Below are 24,428 nucleotides of genomic sequence, written 5' to 3'. Positions count from 1 at the left end.
CTTCAGTTTAACGGGATCCCTCACTGCTGGTGTCCACCAACAAGTTCAGTAATTACCATCATGACAGCCACCAAAAGACTCCAGACTTACTCCAAAAACTGATTCTCCCTGTTTATTTTTAACTCCCGAGATGGAAAGCAGACTTGACCCAGGTGATCTTAGATGTCTCATGGCTCATATTGCATCAGCAGATCAAATATAAATTTTGGACCAGAACAATTCAGGGCCTTGTACACCAACAGCAAAATTATTAAATCAATTCTTTGGCGCACAGGAAGCCAGTGTAAATATCTGAGAAATGGAGCCTTTTTTAGATCACCATCAGCATAATTGTGGTAAGATATATTTTGTTTCTAGCTAATGGAAGCATGTAGATGTTAAACAATTAGGTAAAGTGATTCCAGATGATGAACACTTTTTTATGTGTGGATTGATTTAGTTTTTCCTTTCATAAAATATAGAAAATAACATGACAAAATATTATAAAGGAAGTGCTATGTATATAAAAGTAAAGAAAAAAGTTGTATTCAGATGAACAACAGCAGTTTCTATTTACAAATCAACACATAAATTATGTCTGCAAATTTTAAAAGACGTGATTCATTATTTTTGTGCATTAAAAATATGTATTTATTCTTCTGATGCAGCTCGCCAATGTATTTATCCTTCTTACTGGAATATAATGTGCAATACATAATACATCCTCATCATCTCTTCATCATCATTACAAAATTGACTTTCATGTTATTTCTTTATGCACAATTGCCATAGTTGTGAGAGGAACCGACCAAACTTGCAAGAAAGACACGTTCGTTAACTTGGTTGAATAAAGGTACACAAACAGGTTCAGGTGACATGAACCAAGTGCATGGTTAAAAGAGAGAGAGAGAGAGAGAGAGAGAGAGAGAGAGAGAGAGAGAGAGAGAGAGAGAGAGGCGAATGTGCGGCACCTTTAATGTTTTGTAACACAATTGGAAGAAAAAAAAACCTGTACCCATGATGCTATGCGGTTGATTCGGTAACCTGTTTATTGCTAGTAAGCATCCATTCCTCACTCTGGATACATTTCGGTACAGTCACACCAACCAGCCAGCAACCGCGCACACAGCTGCTCAAGCCTGGAGTAGACCATTTCCACTCGCTCACAGGGGGGTGGTCGCGGCGTGGAGACGTACAGCAGACGCAGAGGTAGGCAATGACATGTTGAATTCTCTGCGGTTTTTATCCTTTTAGACGACTTACAAAGTGAATATTACTTTACACTCTAAAATAAATGACGTAATTCAGCATCCGAGGAGCATCCTGAGACTTAAACACGCCTCTGCCGCGCCAAAATCGTACCGTTACATGACAGTTACATGTGCGTCAGTATGAAGAGGGACAGTCGGACGTTTAGACGGCGCGAGCCGGAACGCAGCATTTATCCTCTGTTGTGCTTTGACTATGACAGATTGTCAGGTGTGGTGTAAAGTGAGTTACAAAAGCTGACGCGTACCGGTTATGTCAGCATTGTGTGGTCACGTGATTAGACGGGGGTACATGAAGGATGAGAAAAGGACTTGGTCTGAGGTCATGTGACAATGACAGAAGTTTCTCTGAGACACTGTGTTTACAGATAAGAGTGGCATAACCTTTCTTTAAGTCTGCACTTCATTTAAAAAACAAAACACTGGGTAAGCTATAAGTTTTGTTCCAACAAAACTACATGAAAAAAATGTTAAAATAGTAAGAATAATAGAAATTGCCATATTATGACAAGTAAAATGGATATTTAGTTTTACCATCTTTTTGGTTCGATAAAAGCATCAAATAAAGCATAAAAAGATATCCTATGCAGACTAAAATATGTAAACCAAATAATTTAATGTTCTAAGTTTGGGCTTTTCATATTCTTATGAAACAGTTTTACTGAGGAAATGGTTCACAGCCAGATGCTTAGGCTAAAATTGACTGATTTATCCATTGGCCGTCCTGCAGGCTGCAGATAAAGGACGCACACCCACATTAGGTGTCCTTGAGACACACATCTGAGATAAATGAGGCAGCCAAACCAACAGTCACTTTATTCTGTGCCAGCTATGAAGATGTGAGTGTGTCACACTCACTATACTCTTATTTTTCAACTTCTGTGGCCTATTACATGATTTATTTTCATTCTTAATGCTTTTCTTTTTCAGGGGTGTGTGTGTGTCCCTGCAAGAACCAGCGATGGCCGACCGACTGCCTTCACCGCAGGCTGAGCAGCCAGTAAATAAGTTCCACCAAGGACGCCTCCCCAGTGGGAAAGAAGCCCCCGGAGACGGCCTGCATGCCCGAGGCCAGTGGGCCAGCAAGGCTGAGTTCCTCCTGGCTGTAGCCGGGCAGATCATCGGACTAGGCAACGTTTGGAGGTTTCCCTACCTCTGCTACAAAAACGGAGGAGGTAAAGAGAGAAAAGAGTTGTGTTTTTTGTGTGTTTTCTTGCATTTAATTTGAGTTTACAAGCACGGTATTTGTTTGCGTCCAGGCGTTTTCTTTGTACCCTACCTGTTGTTCTTGGTGTTGTGCGGCATCCCCCTATTCCTCCTGGAGACCTCGCTGGGACAGTACACCAGCCTGGGAGGGGTCAGTGCCTGGAGGACTATTTGCCCATTATTTGGAGGTAATCTCATTTTGTTATGTCATCAGCAGACTATATTAGGCCACTGTTGGCGCGGCTGCATAATGTTTGGTTTATAGCGTCTTTTCTTTAAAATCTAATTTCATTCATAAATAATTTTACCAAAAAATGTAAAAACCAGTGGAAAAATCAGTTATGATGTGTTAAAGTTTATTTGTGTAAAACACAATTTCCTATCATATACAAGTAAAAAGTTTAAATTACAAGGTCCCAATGACGTACGAATTATTCACATTTCTGTTGTTTTTACTTGGTTGTTGCTCCTTCATTGTGTTTATGAGTGGAGCTCATAAAGCCTAATTGATATATGGATGTGTGATAAAGACTAATAGCTCTTTTTTATAGACTGGATTAAATGTTTATTGTCCACCGAGGTGTAAAATTGCCCTCAGCTCACCAACACACAGTAGAAAACACACAGGTGCAATAAGATAAAATGCATTTAGAAATACATTTAAAAGGTAAAAATAAAAAGAGGTAAAAACTAAATGTCTAGCAGTTCAAATCAACCTCTGTGGATTGATCACTTTGAGTTAAAAATGCCACAAGGTTTTGGAATTAAGAGTATTTTAAAGGCATCTTTAGCCAAAAGTACTCTGAATCACCTTCCTGACTTTAGGAGCTCAGGAAGCAGTAATCAAGAGCATTAATATGTGATGCTTACATCAGTCAGCTGATTTCCAGCAAGGTCGGCATGCTGTTTGACTAGACACACTCATATGCTGCTCATATGTCTCCCGTTTGGCCGGTATGAATGAGCAAAAGTGAGCGACGATGGCGTAATGGGGCACATGTTTTGCAAAAGCACATGCTTTAGACCAGTGGTCCCCAACCCTGGTCCTCAAGGCCCACTATCCTGCAGGTCTTCGATGTCTCCCTGTTGCAGCACACCTGATTCAAATGAATGGCTCATTAGCAGATTTGTGCAGAGCTTGTCACAGAACCATTTAATTTGAATCAGGTGTGTTGCAGCAGGGAGACATCTAAGATCTTCAGGATATTGGGCCTTGAGGACCAGGGTTGGGGACCTCTGCTTTAGACAACACATATTTCGGTAGTATTTGTGATGATGAACTTTTCTGCTTGAACACTGCAGAAGTTGGAGAGGATGATAAGCCTTATTCACTTTTAAGGAAAAGTTAGATACACAGTACTGTGCAAAAGTCCTCAAAATTATTGAGCTACCTCTTGTTTCTCTATATTTTGCTTCCAAACAGCCAACTTGTGGGCTGTGCAACTGTTTTCCAAGCTTTCAGAGGATCCTTTTTAGTTTTTCTTTAGACTTTTTCACTTATTTTTGGTCTAATCCTTGTATCTATTCAGCTTTTACTCACCTTTTAAAAATGTGTTTCTGGCTTGTTTTGATGGTAAAGTGATATTTATAATGTACATTCCTGGAGCTATCCTTTCCCAGCAGCATCCCGAGGCTTAAAAACACTTCACAACTTTGTGTTCCAGACTGGAGCATCACGTTACAGTTTTGCTTTATGCACTCCATCACACACACACACACACAGTTTGTTCTTATTTCTCTTTTTGTATCTAATAACACATTTTGAAAGACAGAAAATAGGATTTTTTTCACCAATAAAGTCATTCTCAAAGGACTATAAAAAATTGGAATATTTCAGCATTCCACTGAATCCTCCCCCGAGTCCAGATCACATCATTATTAAAGCAGTGTGGGATTATCTGTACAGAGAACAGAACAAAAGGCAATATGAAAAGAAAAGCTTTGGGAAGTCTTAAGAAGCCTGGAAAGCTATTCCTGAAGACAACTTTAAGAAATTAAAAGGAAGCTTGTTTAAGAGGGTTCAGGACTGGACTTTCAAGGTGTTTGTAGTTGTTTTTCTGCTCATATATAAAGAAATTATGGGTAGCTTGACACTTTTACAGAGTACTGCTCGTGTTGAATTGGAAAGTAGTAGCATCCTTTAGTTTGGTGCTTTTTTATGCATTTTTCTCACTGTTTTTCCACCTTCCATCCACTTTCTCTCTTACTTTTCAATCATGGTGCAAGCATTTAAAGCCTTCCTTTGTCCCTAACAATACATAATTCAGTGTAAACACTTGGTGTATTAATATATCCCAACAGAGCAAAGGGCAAATGTAAGCGCCACTTGTTTTCATCAAAACAAGAAGTCATGGTTAAGAATTACACCATTGAAACAGTGGGGAAATTGGTCACCATGATTCAGTGTACGAGACTTTTAACCCTCTTTGCTTACTTAAGTTTCTCAAATGATCCAAATAGTCACAAAAGTGGGTAAGGTGGGTTTAGCTCATCAAACCTTGGAATAGTAGGATTTGGCCTGTACAAAACCTGTTTACTTTTCTGAATGTAAACCTGATCAACCCACACAGTTAAGGACAGGAAAAGGACTTCGACCCATCAGTTTCCAGGCTGTATTTGTTTATGGGAATGACTCACTGGTTAATGTAAATGTCCATTAACATGTAGCAGATAATGTAAGTGGGTCAGCTGAAGCAAAAACCACAACTCTTATTCATTTTTTTTTTTTTTTTTTGTCTTTACTGTACCTTTTATAATTTCAAGCTTTTTGAAAGTAAATTGTTCTCTTGAGGAATCCATGCAGCCCAGGAGATGCTCACACGCATGCATGCATCTTCACAGCTTCTCTTCTTTTGACGTTTTGCAACACATACAGAATACCAGACAAATTGCCAGCTGTATGAACTTAGACAAAGAGATGCTTCTTTAGGAATTCCTCTCTGGTTTGCATATTTAGCCCGCCATCATCAGATTAAAGGCCTGAATTTCATTAGCAGACACCACAAACATCTATTTGTCAAGGCGAACAGCCTCCTCTTTGTAGCCCACTCAAGACCTCATAAGACAATCATTCACTGCTAATGAAGATCATACAAGGTGTGGGCTGTGGGTCAAGTGTCTCGGCTAAAGGGTGCTTTCATCTGAAGCTCGAGTGACTTGGAGCTGATCATAGAATGCATTTTGCATGGGTTTTTTTGTGTGTTTATGCAACTCTCCATATATCAGTTAAAGATATGATCTGCTTTTGTAAGTCATCACCCCCCATATATGCCTTTCTGCGTTTTCTCATGTCTCTACAGGCCTCGGCTATGCCAGCCAGGTGATGATCCTGCATGGCTGTGTGTATTATATAGTCATCCTGGCCTGGGCTCTCTTCTACCTGGCTTACAGCTTCCAGGCGGAGCTGCCGTGGTCGCACTGCAACAACACCTGGAACACAAGTCAGTCAAGTCAGAAGCTAATGACGTGCATATTGAGGCTGCCATGAACAACCTTTAAGAAGTTTATGCTTTCTGCAGATTCCTGTGTCTTGTTCAACCACAACAACCAGACAGCCAACGCGAGCAGCCTGCCTGAGAACACCACCTCCCCTGTCATGGAGTTCTGGGAGTGAGTGCAAAAGCTGTACCGATGATGCCTTATGGGATCCCACGCGGTGTCCGGCATTAACAGCTGCGTTCATGTGTCTCTTTTAGACGGGAGGTGCTCCGCCTGTCAAGCACTTTAGACGAGCTGGGTCCAGTCAGCTGGAAGCTGGCTCTATGTCTGGCCGCCGTCTGGCTCGTCTGCTACTTCTGTGTCTGGAAGGGAGTGAAGTCCACGGGAAAGGTGAGCAGAGATAACACAGGCGTAATCGATTCTGGAGATTTTCTGTTTCAGTCATTGAAATCTTACTTGAAATGCAGGTGGTTTGTCTCCACAGAAGCTAGCTAAACGTTCTATCGTGGCTGACTGCTCTTTTTAGCTACAATCTATAGATAACAATCAGACCAAAGCCTGGTGCCTCACCAAGTTATACTCCCAACTTGACAACAAAATGGCAATAAATTAATCTTTTAGGCAGCTTTTTCTGAAGGTATGTTCAGGTGCGCTTAAAAAAATAATATGAAGGATTAAGTACAGCTGTCAGATTACTGCAAATTATGGGAATATTGCTAAAAATTATTTTGGCCTGAAATATTTTACAGAACTGGATGTTTGAAAGACTTGTTGGGAAAGTATCAACCAATGGATTTCCAATAACCTTTATTGGTGAGTGAGATCATAATAATGCATGAGCATCAAAACTGTCTGCAGCCTCCACCTCTTGAGTTGTGTTTTAGCCTCCAGTTTAGAACAAATTTCAGAGCTCAACGGTGATTGGTTAAACTCAGAACAAGGTTTATTGTCCATCAAAGAAAATCTGGATTTATATTTGCACAGCGTCTGTATAAGTTCGGTTACAGCGTCACTCACCATATGTTCTGTGTAGGTCCGCTGAGGCTCGACACTTACCTTTTCCAGAACTAACGTCTTTCCAAAACCTCCTGCAGCTACTCCTCTGTGCTGTTTTCATATAAATCCCTGGTTTTTCAGCTGCTGAAGCTCCATCATTTCTCTATGCAGATGTAGTAGCATGACATGTGTTTCTGAGTCCTCATAAGCAGTTTTATTTTAAAAAATGACTGGATTTCTATGTTGAAGCCGACTCTTTCTTACTTCCCAACTCAATATACATTAGACATGTATTTTTAGCTCCTGAAATATGTTTTTGAGTTAGCATATCTTGCTAAATCTAGCTTATTTGTTAGCACAGGGCTTTTTAGCTAAGTAATTTCATTTAGTAAAGCAGCAATCCTAACATGTAGCATACCAAAATCAAAGGGAGAAACTCAGCTAAAAGACTCTACCAAGCATTGGCATCTAAACCAAACAACCCCAAAGAGTTATATGGGACTAACAAAAAACATAACAGATCTGTCAACTTCTGCTAATTTTTTTACACAAACAAGGTGTCAAATGAAGGCAGAAACTCTGCTGATTACAAAGATCTTCACTCTTCCTGTGACATACTATCCTGGGCTTTATTTCTTTTTGGACCTTCATCGATATTCTAAGGTGAATTTAATGTAAAAATATTTTGGGTGTGTCTGTTTGGACAGGAAGCAGAAATTGGGCCTTGTGGAGAAGAGATTAATAATGTAAAATTCTAGCCATGCTTTATTATTTTTATTGAAAAAAGTCATGAAATAACAGAACCCTGAGGTGTACTGAAGTCAGAAGTGAGCATAAATCTCCTGTGGAGATGAAATAAGGGACTGTGCACTGCAGTAATTTAACAAACTTTGCCGTTTGCTGTGTCACTTCCTCTATTCGTCAACAGGTTTCAGGACTTTCCAGGCTTCCCTCTTTTAGTACCTAACCCTGCTTGAGGACATCGCGGTCACATCCTTCCTAACCACAACCCTCTGCTTTTGTGTACACTCTAGGTGGTGTACCTGACGGCCACTTTCCCATATGTGATGCTGTTTGTGCTGCTGGTACGAGGTGCCACCCTGCCTGGAGCGACCCAGGGAATAATCTACTACCTCAAACCCAACCATACCCGCCTTGCTGACCCACAGGTGCAAAAACACAAATGCACACACGTCTTCAAATGATGGAGAGTTTTAAAAGTCATGTCAAGAAGCAAAAAGACGTTCTAGTTGTTCTTTCAGGAATGGCAGCACCTTTAGGTAGGGAGGCACACTCTCAGGTGAGTAGGTGTTGTCAGTGCAGTTGGTAGGGCTTGTTTATGGCTGACACATCTGGAATAAACAGGATTCTTTTAAAGTAGACATATCATCCTTTTAAATCATTCCTTTTCACATGGAAATCATTAATTTATGGTCTATATAAAGTAGAACTGCAATGCTTTGGTCTGAATTCCTGGTTATTCTAGCTCCACACACCCCTTGTAAACCCCTGTTCTGAGCTGCGTCTTTAGAGCAACTCGTTTTGGTGCAGTCTTTTTAAATGTGAATGAGACATTTCATGCCCCGCCTCCCTCCAGGTCGCAGAGAGTTCCACTCCACCCCATTCGGTCATATTTGTAGTTTGATAACAGCGATGCGATTATCTACCGGCAGAGAAACGTTTTATTGGCAAGTTTACTAGAGATGTCAACAACAGTAAACGTGTCCATCCAGCCTTACATGTTTGAGTCCTCCTCTCTCCCTTTCTGTTCGTCCCTCACTGATAAGTTCCCCATACACTTCCATATATTTTTCATCATCTCATGCAGTCTTTACCAGCTGTTGTCCCCCAACCCCCAACACTACCTTTTCCACACTACCAAAAGTTAACATACAGTACAGTTATATCCTCAGGTAGGAAGCTTAAATTTAGCACACAGCAGTTATATCTTCAGGTAGGAAGCTAAAAGTTAGCATACAGTACAGTTATATCCTCAGGTAGGAAGCTAAAAGTTAGCATACAGTACAGTTATTTCCTCAGGTAGGAAGCTAAAAGTTAGCACACAGTACAGTTATTTCCTCAGGTAGGAAGCTAAAAGTTAGCACACAGCAGTTATATCTTCAGGTAGGAAGCTAAAAGTTAGCATACAGTACAGTTATTTCCTCAGATAGGAAGCTAAAAGTTAGCACACAGCAGTTATATCTTCAGGTAGGAAGCTAAAAGTTAGCATACAGTACAGTTATTTCCTCAGATAGGAAGCTAAAAGTTAGCATACAGTACAGTTATTTCCTCAGGTAGGAAGCTAAAAGTTAGCACACAGCAGTTATATCTTCAGGTAGGAAGCTAAAAGTTAGCACACAGCAGTTATATCCTCAGATAGGAAGCTAAAAGTTAGCATACAGTACAGTTATTTCCTCAGGTAGGAAGCTAAAAGTTAGCATACAGTACAGTTATTTCCTCAGGTAGGAAGCTAAAAGTTAGCACACAGCAGTTATATCTTCAGGTAGGAAGCTAAAAGTTAGCACACAGTACAGTTATTTCCTCAGGAAGAAGCTAAAAGTTAGCACACAGCACAGGTATATCCTCAGGTAGGAAGCTAAAAGTTAGCACACAGCACTAACAGAAGCAGAACGCACAATGCTAATACTATCAAAACAACAGCCTTACATCATATTAACACACAAATTGGATGTCTAAAATTAAGCTTGGCGTAATTCAGACGCAGTCTTTCTGGAAATCCATCTTAATACTGGTGGAGATTGCTGTACTCGTACTTGAAGTGCTACGTGGAAATAAAAAGGACTTTCCCCGCTGATGTTGGTACATTTCTGTGAAAAATTAAACTGGTAACTTCGGCATAACAAAACATGGACTACAGAATCGCTTTGAGAAAACAATTTTTTTTTAAATTGCGGATTCACAGAATTGGATACCCGGAAGCCCATGACCTTATTTTGCAGACCCACAGCAAATATTGTGACGTAATAGATAAGAAAACGTAATAGAGAACAGAGAAAACTAAACAGACTGAAAAATATGACCCAAAAAGATAATAAAGATATATACACAGCACCAGGAGAGAATGTATTTAAATTTTCTACATTGATAAACACTAATAGTGTATAAAAACATGTATTTAAGGGCTAAAAAAGTGGATTTTTCAGGATATATCCCTTTTAACTGTGTAAAAAGGCAGCCAAAGAGCAGACAGATAAAATCATTTGGCTCCCGTCACCACTCATTTGTCCTTTCCTTTTCCCTTCCTGCTCTTTGTTTCTGTTTCTCTCTGTAGGTATGGATGGATGCAGGCACCCAGATTTTTTTCTCTTATGGAATCTGTTTGGGAAGTCTAACAGCGCTGGGCAGTTACAACAAATACAACAATGACTGCTATAAGTGAGACACTTTGTCACACAGACACACACATAATGTACAAAAAGCAATCCCAGCCACACAGCAGCTCACTTTCCTCCAGACAAAATCATAGTCACTGTAATGTAAGATGGAAGCTTCCACTGGTCAGATGGCTTCCAGAAGGAATGGCTGGAATGGACAGAGAAAACACGCTGATACAGCCACACCTTAAAGAAAAGCCCTTGCTGCCATGTTTCCCACAGTCTCAGACTCACACACACACCAACACACACACTTACAGACTGAGCCAAGCACTTGACTCTTGAGACCTCTTTTGTTTCTAGTTTTCTAAAGGGCATTTTCAATACAAGTGGTTCAGTTGTTTGACATTTCTCCACATTTACTTGCATTAATCGCTGTTTATCTGTTTGTTTCAGGGATTCTTTCATGCTGTGCCTCCTGAACAGCGCCACCAGTTTCCTGGCAGGTTTTGCCATCTTCTCTGTGCTCGGCTTCATGGCTGAAGAGCAAGGCGTGGATATAGCTACGGTGGCCCAGTCAGGTTAGACTCGTTTTTTGGTTTTGTGTTTTTTTTTTTTATGATTATCTGATTTCAAGAGGCTCAAAACAATATTGCAGGGCTTAAAATATTCCGACACTGTGCCAGATCTCTGCCATGCAGAGATTTTGCCACAAAGAAAAAGAAAAAAAGACAATCTAATAAGTTGAGGTCATGTTGAGTTAATCTAACAGTTGTAGGAGAGAAGTGCAGCTTTGTTTTCAGACAAACTCAAAACTAACCAGAGGTTGAGCTGGACTTGGAAAATGATTGGTTGAGAGATCCAGACAACGACGATGGAGCAGAGAGGTTTGTGAAAAAGTTTGTGAAGTCTGGAGAAGCTGTACAATTGGTAAGGGACCAATTGGTAACTTTTTATTGCAGATATCTTACCAAACAATTTAAGAACTAAACCAGGAGGAAAGTGGTGGTTTACAAAACAGATATTTTTGTTTACTTGATGCCACATATTTTCTGACATGCTCTCTGGCCACTGCTGGAAGTGTGCTCTTTAGAGATGGGAATTGCAAACTCAGATGGCTGCAATGCAATTTATAAAACTATTATTGATGCACACTTTTTCCCCATGTGACTACTTGACTACTACTACTTACCAAGTTCAAACTGTAACATGGTTTCTTACAATTGTCGTAACAAACAACACAGAAAAAAACTCATTTATCTGTTGGTTAATGCTTCTGTTTCCACCACATCAGAGGAAAACGTGGCGCTGCATCAGATCCTAGCGGCCTTGGGTTGATTGTATTTCTATCAGAACTTTTACTGAGACATTTCTCCTGGCCAGAGCAAGAGTGACAATCAAAATCAGAATATTTTATTGTCATCATATTTGACACATGAGTGAATTGCAATGCCTTGCGCTGAACGCACAACAGCCTTTGTGTTGTAGTCCAGCTTCCTGTATTTGAAGCTAGCTGAGAGCTATGTTTATAGGTGCATCAGAGTTCGCTTCTTTGATCTGCATCAGGCTTTATTTGCTCATCCACACCTTCCCAAACATACGGAACTTTCCAAGCAAGCAAAGCCCCCCCCCTTCCATGTTTGCATCGCCATGCATCTAAAACTGACTTATTTCCCACCCCTCACTCACCTGTGCTCACCTGTGTGTGAAAGCACATGTCCGTTTAAGTGAGATTAAAGACTAGTTTTTAAACACTTGGAACACCGTCACTGAGTTGGCTGCTGATTTGTTGTATACATGTCCTTACAGGGCCTGGTCTTGCCTTCATCGCCTACCCACGAGCTGTAGCCATGATGCCTCTGCCCCAGCTCTGGGCCGTCTGCTTCTTCCTCATGATCATCATGCTGGGACTGGACACGCAGGTAAACACTGAGTCTGGTGTTTGCTTTTGATTTGCATTGTGTATTATCACTTAAAGCTGACAATGCACAATGTGACCTGGACTTTCACTCAGTTTGTGAGTCTGGAGGCCCTGATGACCTCAGTCACAGACCTGTACCCACATCTGATCCGACGAGGCAGCCGCAGAGAGCTGCTGCTGCTGTTTGTCTGCGTGGTCTGCTTCCTGATCGGGCTGGTCATGGTCACGCCGGTACGTCACGTTTTGGATGCTCCTCCAGGGGTTGTGATTATAATGATATGGATCTAAAAAGTGTTTTTCCGTCCTGTGTGCAGGGTGGTCTGTATGTGTTCCAGATCTATGACCATTTCTCCTGCAGTGGAGCCAGTCTGCTGCTGCTCTCCATCTTCCAGTCTCTGGCCATCGGCTGGGTCTACGGTATGAATCTCAGCTTCTCACTTTTCCATTTATTGTTTTCTTTTCCTTTCCTTTTCTTGACTTTTTTCCCCTCATTCCCAATCCATTCTTTTTTCTATTCTTTATCTTCTTTCTTTCTTTAATGTTTTCTGTCTCCTGGATTTTATTACTTATCTATATATATTTTTTTTATTTAGTTCTTTATTTTCTGGTTTTTTTTCTTCTTTTATCATCTTCTCCTTTGTCTGTCTCATTTCTTTCCATTACCCCTTTTTCATTTTCCTTGTCTCCTCTTATCTTTAATCTTGACTTTATTTTTGTGCATTGTTCTCATATTATTTAAATTTTTTTTCTCTTTGTCTTTTTTCTGCGTTGTTTTCTTTTTCAGTTCCTCTTGCAGTGTGTTGTTATTCTCTCTTTTCATTTACTTTATCTTGTTTTTGTTCTTTTATTTAATTATTTTTTTGACAGCCTTTGTGGGAAAAAGTCCTACCTGTCCAACCCGCTCTGTGTTTTGAGTTTAATTAAATTTTGTTATCAGTAATGAATGTAGACTCTCCGACTCTGGCTGTCCTCCTCCTCCTCTCCTCCCTCTGCATTCCTCTTACAGCCTGTAGACAGTATATTAACATGGCTGCAGCTACCCACTGCTGTAAGGAGACTGGCTCCTGGCCAGGCCCCTGTCTGTCTCCTTCGGGCCCTAAATCAGCCTTCGGGCCCCGTCGCCTCTCAGTCTCAGCCTGGTGGCCCCAGGGAGCCCTTATCCCAGCCAAAAGTGAAGCTCTAAAGCATGCAGAAAATGATGTTTAGATGTAAATTGGGTGAATGTTTCATGTGCATCCATCAGGGTGATGTATTTAGTGCTGAAAGCCACTTTGTGATCTTTAAAAATTAAGACATAATGTTAAAAAAATAATAATAATTGTGCATTAAATAACAAATTAGTTGAATATGTTTGCTGGGAATGTGTGTTTGTGTGTGAATACCAAGCAAGCCTGATTTTATGGCTTTCCCAGCAGTAGGTGAGGGCAGCAGGAGAGTTGAGCCGAGGAGTTTTGGGTAACACAGCGGTCAGGACTTCACTGCACCCTCTCACCTTTTTTATGGCTGTGGGAGCGTACAGTTTTAAGGACTCTGCTAACGCTCCTCTGGTGCTGGTCATGCGGTCCAAAATGAAGAGGCTTTGGGGAGAGGAATGTATGTCAGCTTTAATGTCCAGTTAAACTAATGTTTTCTTTCTATTTCTTTGCTGATTTCACAAGTTTTTCTTGTGTAGAATGAAGAAAGTTAGCCACTGCCACCAAACCATGATGTCAAACCGAACCTTCACTGTGTTGTTGTTTTGTCCACAGGAGCCGATCGCTTCAGCGCCAACATCAGAGATATGACCGGCTACAGCCCCCTACCAGCCTTCAAGCTGTGCTGGAGATACCTGACGCCAGCTGTATGCACCGTGAGTGACCTCAAAACTGACCTGCTGTCACACCATGTAATATCTGCTCACTGGGAAGTCATGTATACCAAAACAAAGATTCCACCATCTGCCTGTCAGTCAAAGCCCAGGATAAAACCAACATGTCTGTGTTTTTTATTGTACGTTTACATCCTAAGACCAGAAAACAAAGCCAACAGAAGGATTTGCTTTGTTTCTACAGTTTTAAACAAACTACGTTTTGCTTTTTAATACATGTATTATTATGATATAAAGATATTAATAAAAATGTAAAATCACATGAAATCCAACAGATTTTTATCAGTAAAAATCAGATGTGCATTTGCTGCCCTTGGAGAGAACCCAGTGCCCTGGTTACAAAGAGTATTAACAGCTGTTTCATCTGCCAGCTGCTAACAAAGAGCTGCCTACAGCCCATCTCCTATTAAACACTAAAACACTGATTATGATGCCATTTTTGGCATCATAATAGTGAAATCTCTTAAGGCAGAACTGAGTCTGCTGCCCATGTCTTTCTCTTCAAGCGCACCAAATTAATCTACAGGAGGCTTCGGTCACCTTGTAGCAAAATAGATGTAATATAATTTTTTTCACTTTTGTACACCCTTTGTTCACCTTTTATGACTGAAAGTTATTATTTTATGCATGAGAAAACTTCTTGCTTTTACGCTTTAAGCACAGAGGAAACAGTTATAGATTTATTTAAGTAATATAATAATTAATAATAAGAGATTTTTAATGGCAAATCCAACTCATTTATTATATTGTCTCCTGAAGGGTACTTTTATTTTCTCCTTGGTGCGTTGGTCTCCACTGAGCCTGGGGAAAGGACTGGTGGCTCCAGTCTGGGCCACGACGCTGGGATGGCTCCTCACCCTCTCATCTGTCTCCCTGCTTCCTATCTGGGCCATCTACGCCCTCATTACTACTCCAGGAACTTTGCCACAGGTAATATTACCAGAATGAGCATCTTTATTTATTTTGATTTTTTTCTTAGATGCAAGATACACTAAATTAAGTGTCCATTAAAGGGATACAGATTTGTGTCCTCCTCAGATTTAGTACCCTCAGGTGACCTTCGTAGCCAAAAATGTCCATGCAGAAAAACTGCTATCAAATCATCATATATCAATATTTTCACACGGTTAGGCCTGTCGCGATAAGCAATAAGTCAATTAATTGAACGATAAGAAAATAAGAGCACGATAAGTTTGCCGGCCGCGATAATTTTTTTTCGTCCCCCCTTTACCATAGACTGTGTATGACAATAGGTTTCACTATGGAGTATTTCGACTAAACGCTCTGGTTTCTTGCGGAGTGATCTCTCTAGTGTCACACTTGACTGCAGCATGTTGCAGCACGAGCCGGTAAGCCGCATTTGTTTTGCACGGCTGCCAACACGCAATGGCCGTGAGACTTGCGTATTTAAGTGGCTTCTCACGCTCTCGCGCTAAACCTCCGATTCTCATGCTGAAATATGTAAATAATAGATGCAAGCATCTCCTCTTTTATTGTTTCGCTGCTTCCCACATGTAAGCAGAACACACACATTCTAGCTTACGACGTCAGTACAAAGCCCCCACTTCCTGGTCTACTGTAATAACCCCTGTAATCCGCAGGCACATTACGCAAATAGAATCAGCCTATATACTACCGTATATGACAAAATACACATTAAGAGCAATGCCGGCTAATCGAGAGGTTTGGGAGGATTCCCAGTGGGCCGCATAACTTTTGGGCCGGTGTCCCGGCGTATGTGAATGTGGTATCCCAGCTAACTGCTGGGTTGTAGTTACTTATAAGGCCAACAGAGGGCAGAATGACTTTGTTTCACAAGCAGTAGATTTTGAAGAGCAGAAGAAGAACACGGGTTTTTGTTCGATGTAAAGTGCTGAAGTTTGGTTCGTCATTAAAACCGGCATGCTTGTCTACTTGTCTGGAGTTTATTTGAAGATGCAACAGTGAAAAAGGCGCTTTTATTTATTTAGTTTATTGACCTTTGAAAATGTGTACTTGCATTATTACGGCATATGTCACTATATTAGTTGAGAATGGTCTCAAAATGACACATTAGCGCTCTGCGCAATATTATCGTTTATCGCGATAATTTCTGAGAAAATTTATCGTACAGCTAAATTTGTTATCGTGACAGGCCTACACACGGTTCCATAAAATAAAGAATTTCCTGCATCTGCATACAATGGGGAAAACAGCTGAATCTGGCATAATCCAGTAAAAATATAAAATATCACTACTTTTCTTCCAAATGAAACACTGACATAATAGAATGATTTTATTCAGTAATGACTTGACATTAAAAATTTTTTGTTTTAATTTAAGTCATTGGGGAATTTTTTGGCCATGAAGGTCACCAAAGGGAGTATCTGACACTACATAGAAAATACAAATGCAATCAAATAGATTTTCCTGCTGATTTGTGACATACCACCAGTACCCCATCCCTCTAATATCTATAAAAAGAATTTAAAAATTAAACTGGTATTTAAAAGGTTAAAGGTCTTAAATATCTGGTAGTTCTTAGTTCTGAAGTTTATGTAAAAAAGCATAAAAAAATATATGTTTGAAATTTTTATAGCAGTTTTTGGTACATGTACAAGTTTTTCTGCTAACATATCTAAGATTCTAATCACCACCAAAAATCCTACTATTAACGTGTAACTACACACCCTCCATTTTTGCGTAACTCCGCCCACTGCCAAAATTTGAAAAATGCTTAACCAGTAAAAACTGGTATGCCATCAAAAATGTGCTGGCTACGGTTGGATAATAGATTAAAAATTGCAACATAAGCTCCGCTGTTACCGTTCATGTTTACTTCCGCAAACACAAAGACGTCACACACACACTCACTGTCATGTCGTCGTGTCTTATATGCATGCGGGACACTTTTGGTGCGCATAAGGTTCATACAGGTGATCACATACAAGTCGCATTTAATTGGAAATGTGAACGGACTCTCAAAAAAATCGGATTTCCCACAAACGTCCGAATTGAGCCTTATGCCCTGCAGTGTGAACCTAGCCTTAGTGCTGTTAGCTGGCCTGTCTGCAGCTCCAGCAGCTCTGGAAAGCTGTGGAGACTCGCGGCAGGTTGTAGCAGCTGCAGGAAGTGCTGCTGGAAGTTATTGCTGCTACAATTTGAGCTGCTGTCTGTCACCAGATAAGGATCAGCAGGTAAAGAATAAAGTTCGGTGTTACTTTTACACCCCTCAAAAGCACAAATCTGTCCCATTGCAGGAATATTTCATCAGAAACTCTGTGAAAGAATAGAAGTCTGACACTAGCAAATCTACACCATATAAGCTCACATCCCTTTATATGCATTGGTGGCAGCCTCGGCCAGTAAAATGTGAAGCCTATGCAGAAGTGCAAAAAATTGGAGTTCCCCTCTTATCCTCTAGAGGCTGGCCCCAAAACAGAGCAAATCCCCATAGACTCCCATGTTAAAAAGCCCAACTTCACAGCAGTAAAAAACATGTTTAAAGCCTGGTACAAAAATCCATTTTAGGATTAATAGGTCAAGTTTACCTTCATGCCAACTGTGAGGGGGGTGAATTTTTTTTTAACTCATCCGTTTGGATGTTATTTAATCTTGAAATTCGGCATAATTAGGGGCGTGTCCTTTTGATTGACAGGTATCCAATATCCGCGGAAAGAAGGGAGAGTGTAGCACAGCCGAGGTTTTTAGCGGGCTAACAGCGTGCTTTAGCGTAGCCGGATTAGCTCGGTTAGCTCTTAGCTACAGACAGCTCGGAGTTTGATGGGTGTCAATCATTCACCCCCACCTTCACAGTTCCCCCTCTCAGCTCCACCTCATTTTGGGATTTTCCGGGAATGACGACACGCTTGACGCTGCCAAGATGGCAAGTGGGAACCGCCCAATGAGCTTCAATTCAGCTCTTCAGAAACCTACGGATGACGTCAGGGAAGCTCCGTCCATCTTTTATATATAGTCTATGGTTTGTGGGCGAACCATCTGTTTGCATCTGAAGGGAGGGGCTGTGGGGTTTTTCAAATTTTCTTGTGAAGTAGGTAACCTCTCTGTAATGAAAAATATAACCTGGTTTTACCCTGTAGAGGGCGTTATGAGCCATTTTTTACTCACAAAATCCCATTTTTAAAATAAATTTAAATACAAATTTTATCAACAGTAGTAGTTGGCAGAAAATGGTGTTCTTTACAGCTCAAAAACACATTTTTTGGGTGCACTACCCTTTAATTATATGGATATATATTTACATTTTTGTATTTGTTTGTTTATTTGATAAATAGGCAAACAAATCAAATAAACAAACTAGCATTTAAAGGTCTAAAATCCTAAAAAATATTGAATTTTGGTAGTTTTGCACAGGTCTGAAGTTGTTTAGGTGATTGTTATGTATTCTTCTTCTTCTTTATTCTTTATTAAGCTCCCCATTAGCTTTTGCAAGGCATCAGCTATTCTTCCTGGGGTCTTTAAATTTTTGCAATTGACAATAAAAGCACAATACACACATAATACAAGACAGTACATATAGTACATGAACACAAACTCACACAACATACCCACTCTCCGTAACACAAATATAACACTAAGACTGCAACACACATCACAAGCTCCTACACTGAAACATCATTAAAGAAAAAAATATGAAAAAAAAAAATAGTTAAATATACAACAAAATAATTGTCTTACTCTAGGATACCATGACCCCTCAACAGGCCTGAACACAAAGAAATAACAGTCAACTCAAATCAGTACAGACTGTTACAATCAACCTAAATAAGCTATATTATAAATCAAAATTACGTGCTAAATAATAATCTTTTAATTTCATTTTAAAATTTACCATATTATTCTGTTTTATTATATAATCAGGAAGTGAGTTCCATTCCTTCATTGCTCTAAAGATCACTGTAGATTTAACAACTGTCTTGCTTATTGGCAAAGTAAAATAACCTCCACTAGCATGTCTTGTTGTATAGTTATGCATCTCTGAACTGAAGGACAATTTACGATACAAAATAGTAGGCTTTTTTGAAGTAATTATGTTTCTAATGAAGACCATCAACAGAAATAATAATCTATATTTCACCTCTAGCCAATGAAGATGGTCATGCATTTTACTTATGTTTGTCCGTATTCCACAGCAGAGGGCCACTCTTGCTGCTTTATTTTGTGCCATTTGAAGTTTCCTGATGTTATTTAATGATGTATTGGACCAAACAACTGTACAGTAATTGATATGTGACAAAATCAGAGCTTGACATACCTGTTTAGAAGTTTGTGGTGTGAAGAATTTATAACATCTTCTAATCATAGATAAAATATTTCCAATCTTTATTAGTATTCTCTGAACATGCTTAGTCCAGGATAGTTTATGGTCAATAATTACACCTAACAATTTTACTTCATTTTCTTGTTGAACTCGTGTACTATTAATGGTAAGTTCAAGCTTGGGATTTGAACGCAGTCTGTGTTTAGATCCGATCACCATGCTAGTAGTCTTTGACACATTCAACATTAATCTATTGCAATTAATCCACTCTACTACAGACTTCAGTTCGTGATTTAAATTTGCATTCAGTTCCTCGATGGTGGCTTCTGATAAGTAAATTGTTGTGTCATCAGCATACATTGCCATTTGAGCTTTCTGTAATACTAAGGGAAAATCATTTGTAAAAACTGAATACAGAAGAGGCCCAAGGCAACTTCCTTGAGGTACTCCATGTTTAACATATTTGATGTCTGATTCACTCCCATTCAAATAAACCAATTGCTGTCTGTCACACAGATAATTTTGAGTTGTCAATAATGCAGATGATGAGAAACCATAACATTTTAATTTTTCCAATAACAACTCATGATTCAGAATATCAAATGCTGCCGTAAAATCAAGAAACACAACTCCGATTATTTTCCTTTGCTCAATATTATTGTGCCAATCATCCACCATTTGTGTTAATGCTGTTTCTGTTGAATGTTTTTCCCTATAAGCATGCTGGAAGTTAGTAAACAAATTATTATTGGAAAAATAAATGTATTATTATTTTATAGCAGCTATATTGCAAATTTAGCAACTAAAAGGGTGCAGAATGCATTAATATAGCATAAATGATGTGAAAGAAAAAAATGGATTGAAAAAATGTGACTAAAAAGATTTATTGGAAAAAAATGCTGCAACACAGCCAAAATGATCACCTATTTTTTATTTTTAAAAAATGTACAAAATGCCCATGGAGGGCATACTGGCATAAAGGATTAAAACATCCAGCTAACTGCAGCTTTTTTATTATTCTGCAGCGTTTCCAGCTTCTGTGCAGTCCTGCTAAAAAGTCCCCACTGGCTTTCAACTACCTCTCCACCAACGGCTTGGTGCAAGCCTACAGCCCGGTGCTGCCTCTCAGCGAGAAGCCAAAGGAACAAATCGCAGAGTTCATCCAGAACCAGAAGACGTGAGCGCCATCATCAACAGCATTCGACGCTGTATGCTGCTAAGCCAATCAGATGTGCCCAACAGGAGGGTGGAGCCTAATGCTGAGAGCTGTATCATCATCAGTCTTTATTTACAGGGAGTCATGTCTTCTATACCGCTGCTGTCGGGCGCAAACCTCCTATCTCCAAAACTGTCATTTTTCAAAAAATGAAAAAAAATGTATGGTTTTGTAATAACTGGATATGATGTCATCAAGCTTGGTATTGTGTTTTACATCATATATCTTTGGTTAAATATTTGTAAAACAACAGACAGACATAAAAGGTGACCAATAGTACTGATTTATGAAGAAAAACAAAAATCACGAATTTTGGACATAGGAGGTTTTTGGCCCACAGCAACGATACGAGATGTTTACAATCAGATTATTTGAAGACCAGATTCAGGATTTAATTTTACAGTTAGCTTGTTAAACCTTCAAGACCAACTTCACCTCCTGTTCTTGGCCATCAGAATTGGTAAAAGTAAAACAGCACTCACTTCTTGATCTTAACTATTTTATCTCCCTGCTTCTTATCATAGTTTCTTACTTATTCGTACAGTTTAGTCACTGTATCCAAGGACCACAAAATCACAACCCCCCACCCTGCGGCCTCTCAATGCACAGGATGCTAACGTTCCCTTTGCATCACCGTTATTAGCTACCACTGTGCTCTCTATGAGAGACTGAGATTATCGCTATGGATTATGTCTGCTGAAATGACTCCATGAGTCAGACATGTTTTAGTAAGTGGTTTTTTTATGTTTTGTTTTCATTCAGATGGTTCAAAACTCAAAATAACTGAAATGTGCAGCAACCTGCTCTTATACACGATAGTGTTTCTTTAAAAACTGTAGACAGCAAAGTCGGACTGTTCTGCAAAATTCAAATATCAGTTTCTGCAGAAGTCAAAGGCATTATTTAAAGAGAGCTCATCAAGCTGAAAACACGCAGTCGTACTGTTTGAAATCACGTTTGCACAAAGGCTGCAGTGATGCGTCGTTTCTAAACCACAGAAAAAAGCAAAATGATGGTGAATCTCACCAATGTGTGGACATATTTTTGCATTTTATACTATTTTAATATGTAGCAAGGCATTAATATAAAAAAGGCTATTTTCATTCAGTGTGACTGATTATTATAGTTTCTTTTAGCACTGTATACATTTACAAAGTTGAATTGTGCTGTTTTCTGACAATCATCATACCATAAAGATCTCATATTGCTGCAACCTTTTGTTCAGATTTACACAATTGCTGCTGCTTTGTAGAAAACTAGAACTCAATATTTTTATGTGCACAAAGAATTAAGTGAATGACTTCACCTTTTCATTGTGATTTCTATCCTTTTTTCACCATTTGAACAATAACATGTAGTAAAGAAAATGTTTAAACTACCAAGGTGTATTAGGGCTGATATAGACTAGAGGTGAAGCTCTAGAGACATAAAAGCTGGGAGGTACTTTATTATTTCTAACATTAATAATGTAGATTTTAAGGATGCACAGATGCCAGAAGTACTTACATTTGAGTACTTACCAATACTGACTACCAATATGACTACTAATAAATCCCATTACAGTTCATTGGTAAGTAGTGTAAACCAGAAGGCCAGATGGGAAGACTGAGTGGCTGATTGTGCGATAGATCAAATCATCCTGTGGCCACCCTTTAAATGTCAAGCTGGAGAACTTTTAGAATCTTCAAGTGGTTTTTGGTAGACTATCTTCACAGCTGTAACGAGGGACATATGTGCCCAAAATCAGTTTCTCTCATTGAGTTAATGGCAAATTTGGATTTTTCAAGTAGCACCAGTAAAAACTTTGTTTCTGGACATCCGATGATTAAAACTTTTAATTAATCTCTTTGCATTGATATGTTAATTTTTACAGCCCTTTTTTTCACATTGGTATCAGGTTCTGTAATCTCAACACTTTTATGAATACTGGTTATGAGTGCATACACATAGTATCGGCCTATTACCTGATACCTGACACTGGTATTGGTGCATCCGTAGTAGATTTATAAGATGGCAAAATGTGGATAAATTCTGAGATTAAAGCGGGAAATTTATTTAATTTACAATAAAAGCACTTAAATATTTAGGGAAATTCTTATAAATGTAAGAAATATTAATTTAATGAGATTTAAATACATTTATAAGAAAAAAAAACTACTTTGTTTATCAACCTATAGTGTATTTAAGTTTGCAAAGTGAATCACTGTAATTTCATTCCAAAAAAAATCTAATTTATGTCATCCAACAAAAGCTCTAATGTGCTGTTGTACTATGCAAATATAAGGATGTATAAATTTTAAAGGATATAAATAAGTGAAAACAAAGAAATTGAATTATGTTGTTATGTTAGTCATCATGCAACAAAAAGGGCAAGCTCAAAAGTTATTGAAAGCTATGATCAACTTTCTGATTTTAAACTGTTTTTACTCTTTAGTGCAGGCTTATGAAGAACTAGCTTTAATTATTCATTTTCCTTTGTGTGTTCATCATTGTGAGGTTTTTTTTTTCTGTCTAAAAGGGGTTCAGGTTGCAAAGTGAGACCAGCATCAACTTGCTGCACTGTAAGTCTAGGACAGAATGTACTGTACGCTGGGAATGCTTGTGTAAATTTAAAAGTGGAAGTGAAATATTTCTTGAGTAAGTGTGATGTTTAAAACATGTAAGAAGATAAACAAGTTCCCTTCTTGAATCTGTTTTCTTTCCATTTTCAGACCCGGATCAGAGTTTTTTTTTAAATGTTAAACTGATCAGGTGTTTTAGGGAAGCCTTTTTTTTTTTTTTACTTCATATGATCTAAGTGTGTTGTCAACTCTGTTTACATGTTCATACATGTGCCTTGTGTTTTCAAAACAAGCTTCTTTTATGTTTACCATCACTTACTTTTTCTAAATTAAAAAGTTTCTGCTGACTGAACTCATTTCAAGTCGTGTGTGAAACCGTGCAGGTGTGTCAACAGAGTATACCTGTGGTTGAGGCAAGCTGTCACCCGGGAGACATCCTCCTCTTCTCCCTTAACGCCATGGCAACAGATGCAGAGAACACACCTGGTTTCTACAAGGAGAGATAGAGGAGAAGGCTGATTAATTGTGACTCATTCTGATGGGAATTACTGGTTTAAAATCCATGATGGGATGGAGGATAGAGATAGGGGAGAAGGTGTCATGGAGATTAAAGAAGAACAGAGAGGGGGCTGATTCTGACTCAACCATTTAAGACTGAGCTTGGTGGTTACATAAACAGCTTGTCAATTAACCATATTGGATTCCCTCTCTACTAGAAAGTGGGCTGGTCCCCCTGCATGCACACGTGGCTCAGCACGTTTACGCACACAATTTGTTTTGGTTCACAACGCTGTAACATCCTGCTATACACGTGTGATCCGAGTTACTGTGTAATTGTGTATGTGCGTGTGTGTTTGTGTGTGTAATAACGGGGGCGGTTTATGTCCATATGGTTGCTTTGGCATACAACTTGATTTCAGATGATGGGGGGGGGGGGGGATTAAAAATGATCCAATAGGCTGAATGTGTCAGATTCAAAGAGGAGAGGAGGACATTGATGGTGAGCCAAAGCAAAAGCTTCAGTCAGCTTTCAAAAGAAGCAGCAGAAAGTTCATATTTTGCTCAGGCTGGCTGCCACTAGCCTGCAGCTGCAGCACTTTTCACCAGAAGCCTGCCTCATTACTTCAAATATCTGAGGAATGGATCATGTGATCATCGGAAACAGAGATTCAATCAACTCTGTCTTCATGAGCGCCTTTTTCCTACCGGGGGGGGGCTAAAGAGGAGATGAAGACAGTGAAGAAAAAGGAGATGAGCAGTGGGGGTGGGATTGCATTGCATAACAACAGAGTGATATGGGCACCAAGCTCAGCTTGATACTGTATCCACCTTGCAGGTGCAGCAGGGCCACGTCTAAGATTTTAACTAGTTAAAGGGAAAT

The 24,428-nt window shown here is 39.4% G+C and overlaps 1 protein-coding gene across 1 annotated transcript; it reads left to right on the top strand.

Moving 5' to 3' along the window:
• Positions 1-2,081: 2,081 nt before the first annotated feature.
• On the top strand, positions 2,082-23,394 carry LOC121635733 (sodium- and chloride-dependent GABA transporter 2-like). Its single transcript, XM_041979043.1, has 15 exons — positions 2,082-2,086; positions 2,178-2,422; positions 2,507-2,641; positions 5,753-5,893; positions 5,972-6,062; positions 6,149-6,281; positions 7,922-8,056; positions 10,180-10,283; positions 10,679-10,803; positions 12,032-12,144; positions 12,237-12,374; positions 12,458-12,560; positions 13,892-13,992; positions 14,770-14,940; positions 20,296-23,394. Coding segments are annotated over exons 1-15 (1,893 nt in total). The 5' UTR covers positions 2,082-2,084; the 3' UTR covers positions 20,452-23,394.
• Positions 23,395-24,428: the final 1,034 nt, after the last annotated feature.

This window comes from Melanotaenia boesemani, chromosome 24, assembly GCF_017639745.1.
Source record: "Melanotaenia boesemani isolate fMelBoe1 chromosome 24, fMelBoe1.pri, whole genome shotgun sequence".
NCBI classification, from domain to species: domain Eukaryota; kingdom Metazoa; phylum Chordata; class Actinopteri; order Atheriniformes; family Melanotaeniidae; genus Melanotaenia; species Melanotaenia boesemani.
This window is presented reverse-complemented; position numbering and strand designations above follow the sequence as displayed.

What these genes read in the sequence shown, in the direction of transcription:
- LOC121635733 (XM_041979043.1), top strand. An exon ending in CAACAACACCTGGAACACAA is followed by an intron (nt 5,894 to 5,971) that starts GTCAGTCAAGTC and finishes TGCTTTCTGCAG; the next exon opens with ATTCCTGTGTCTTGTTCAAC. An exon ending in GGCTGGTCATGGTCACGCCG is followed by an intron (nt 12,375 to 12,457) that starts GTACGTCACGTT and finishes TCCTGTGTGCAG; the next exon opens with GGTGGTCTGTATGTGTTCCA.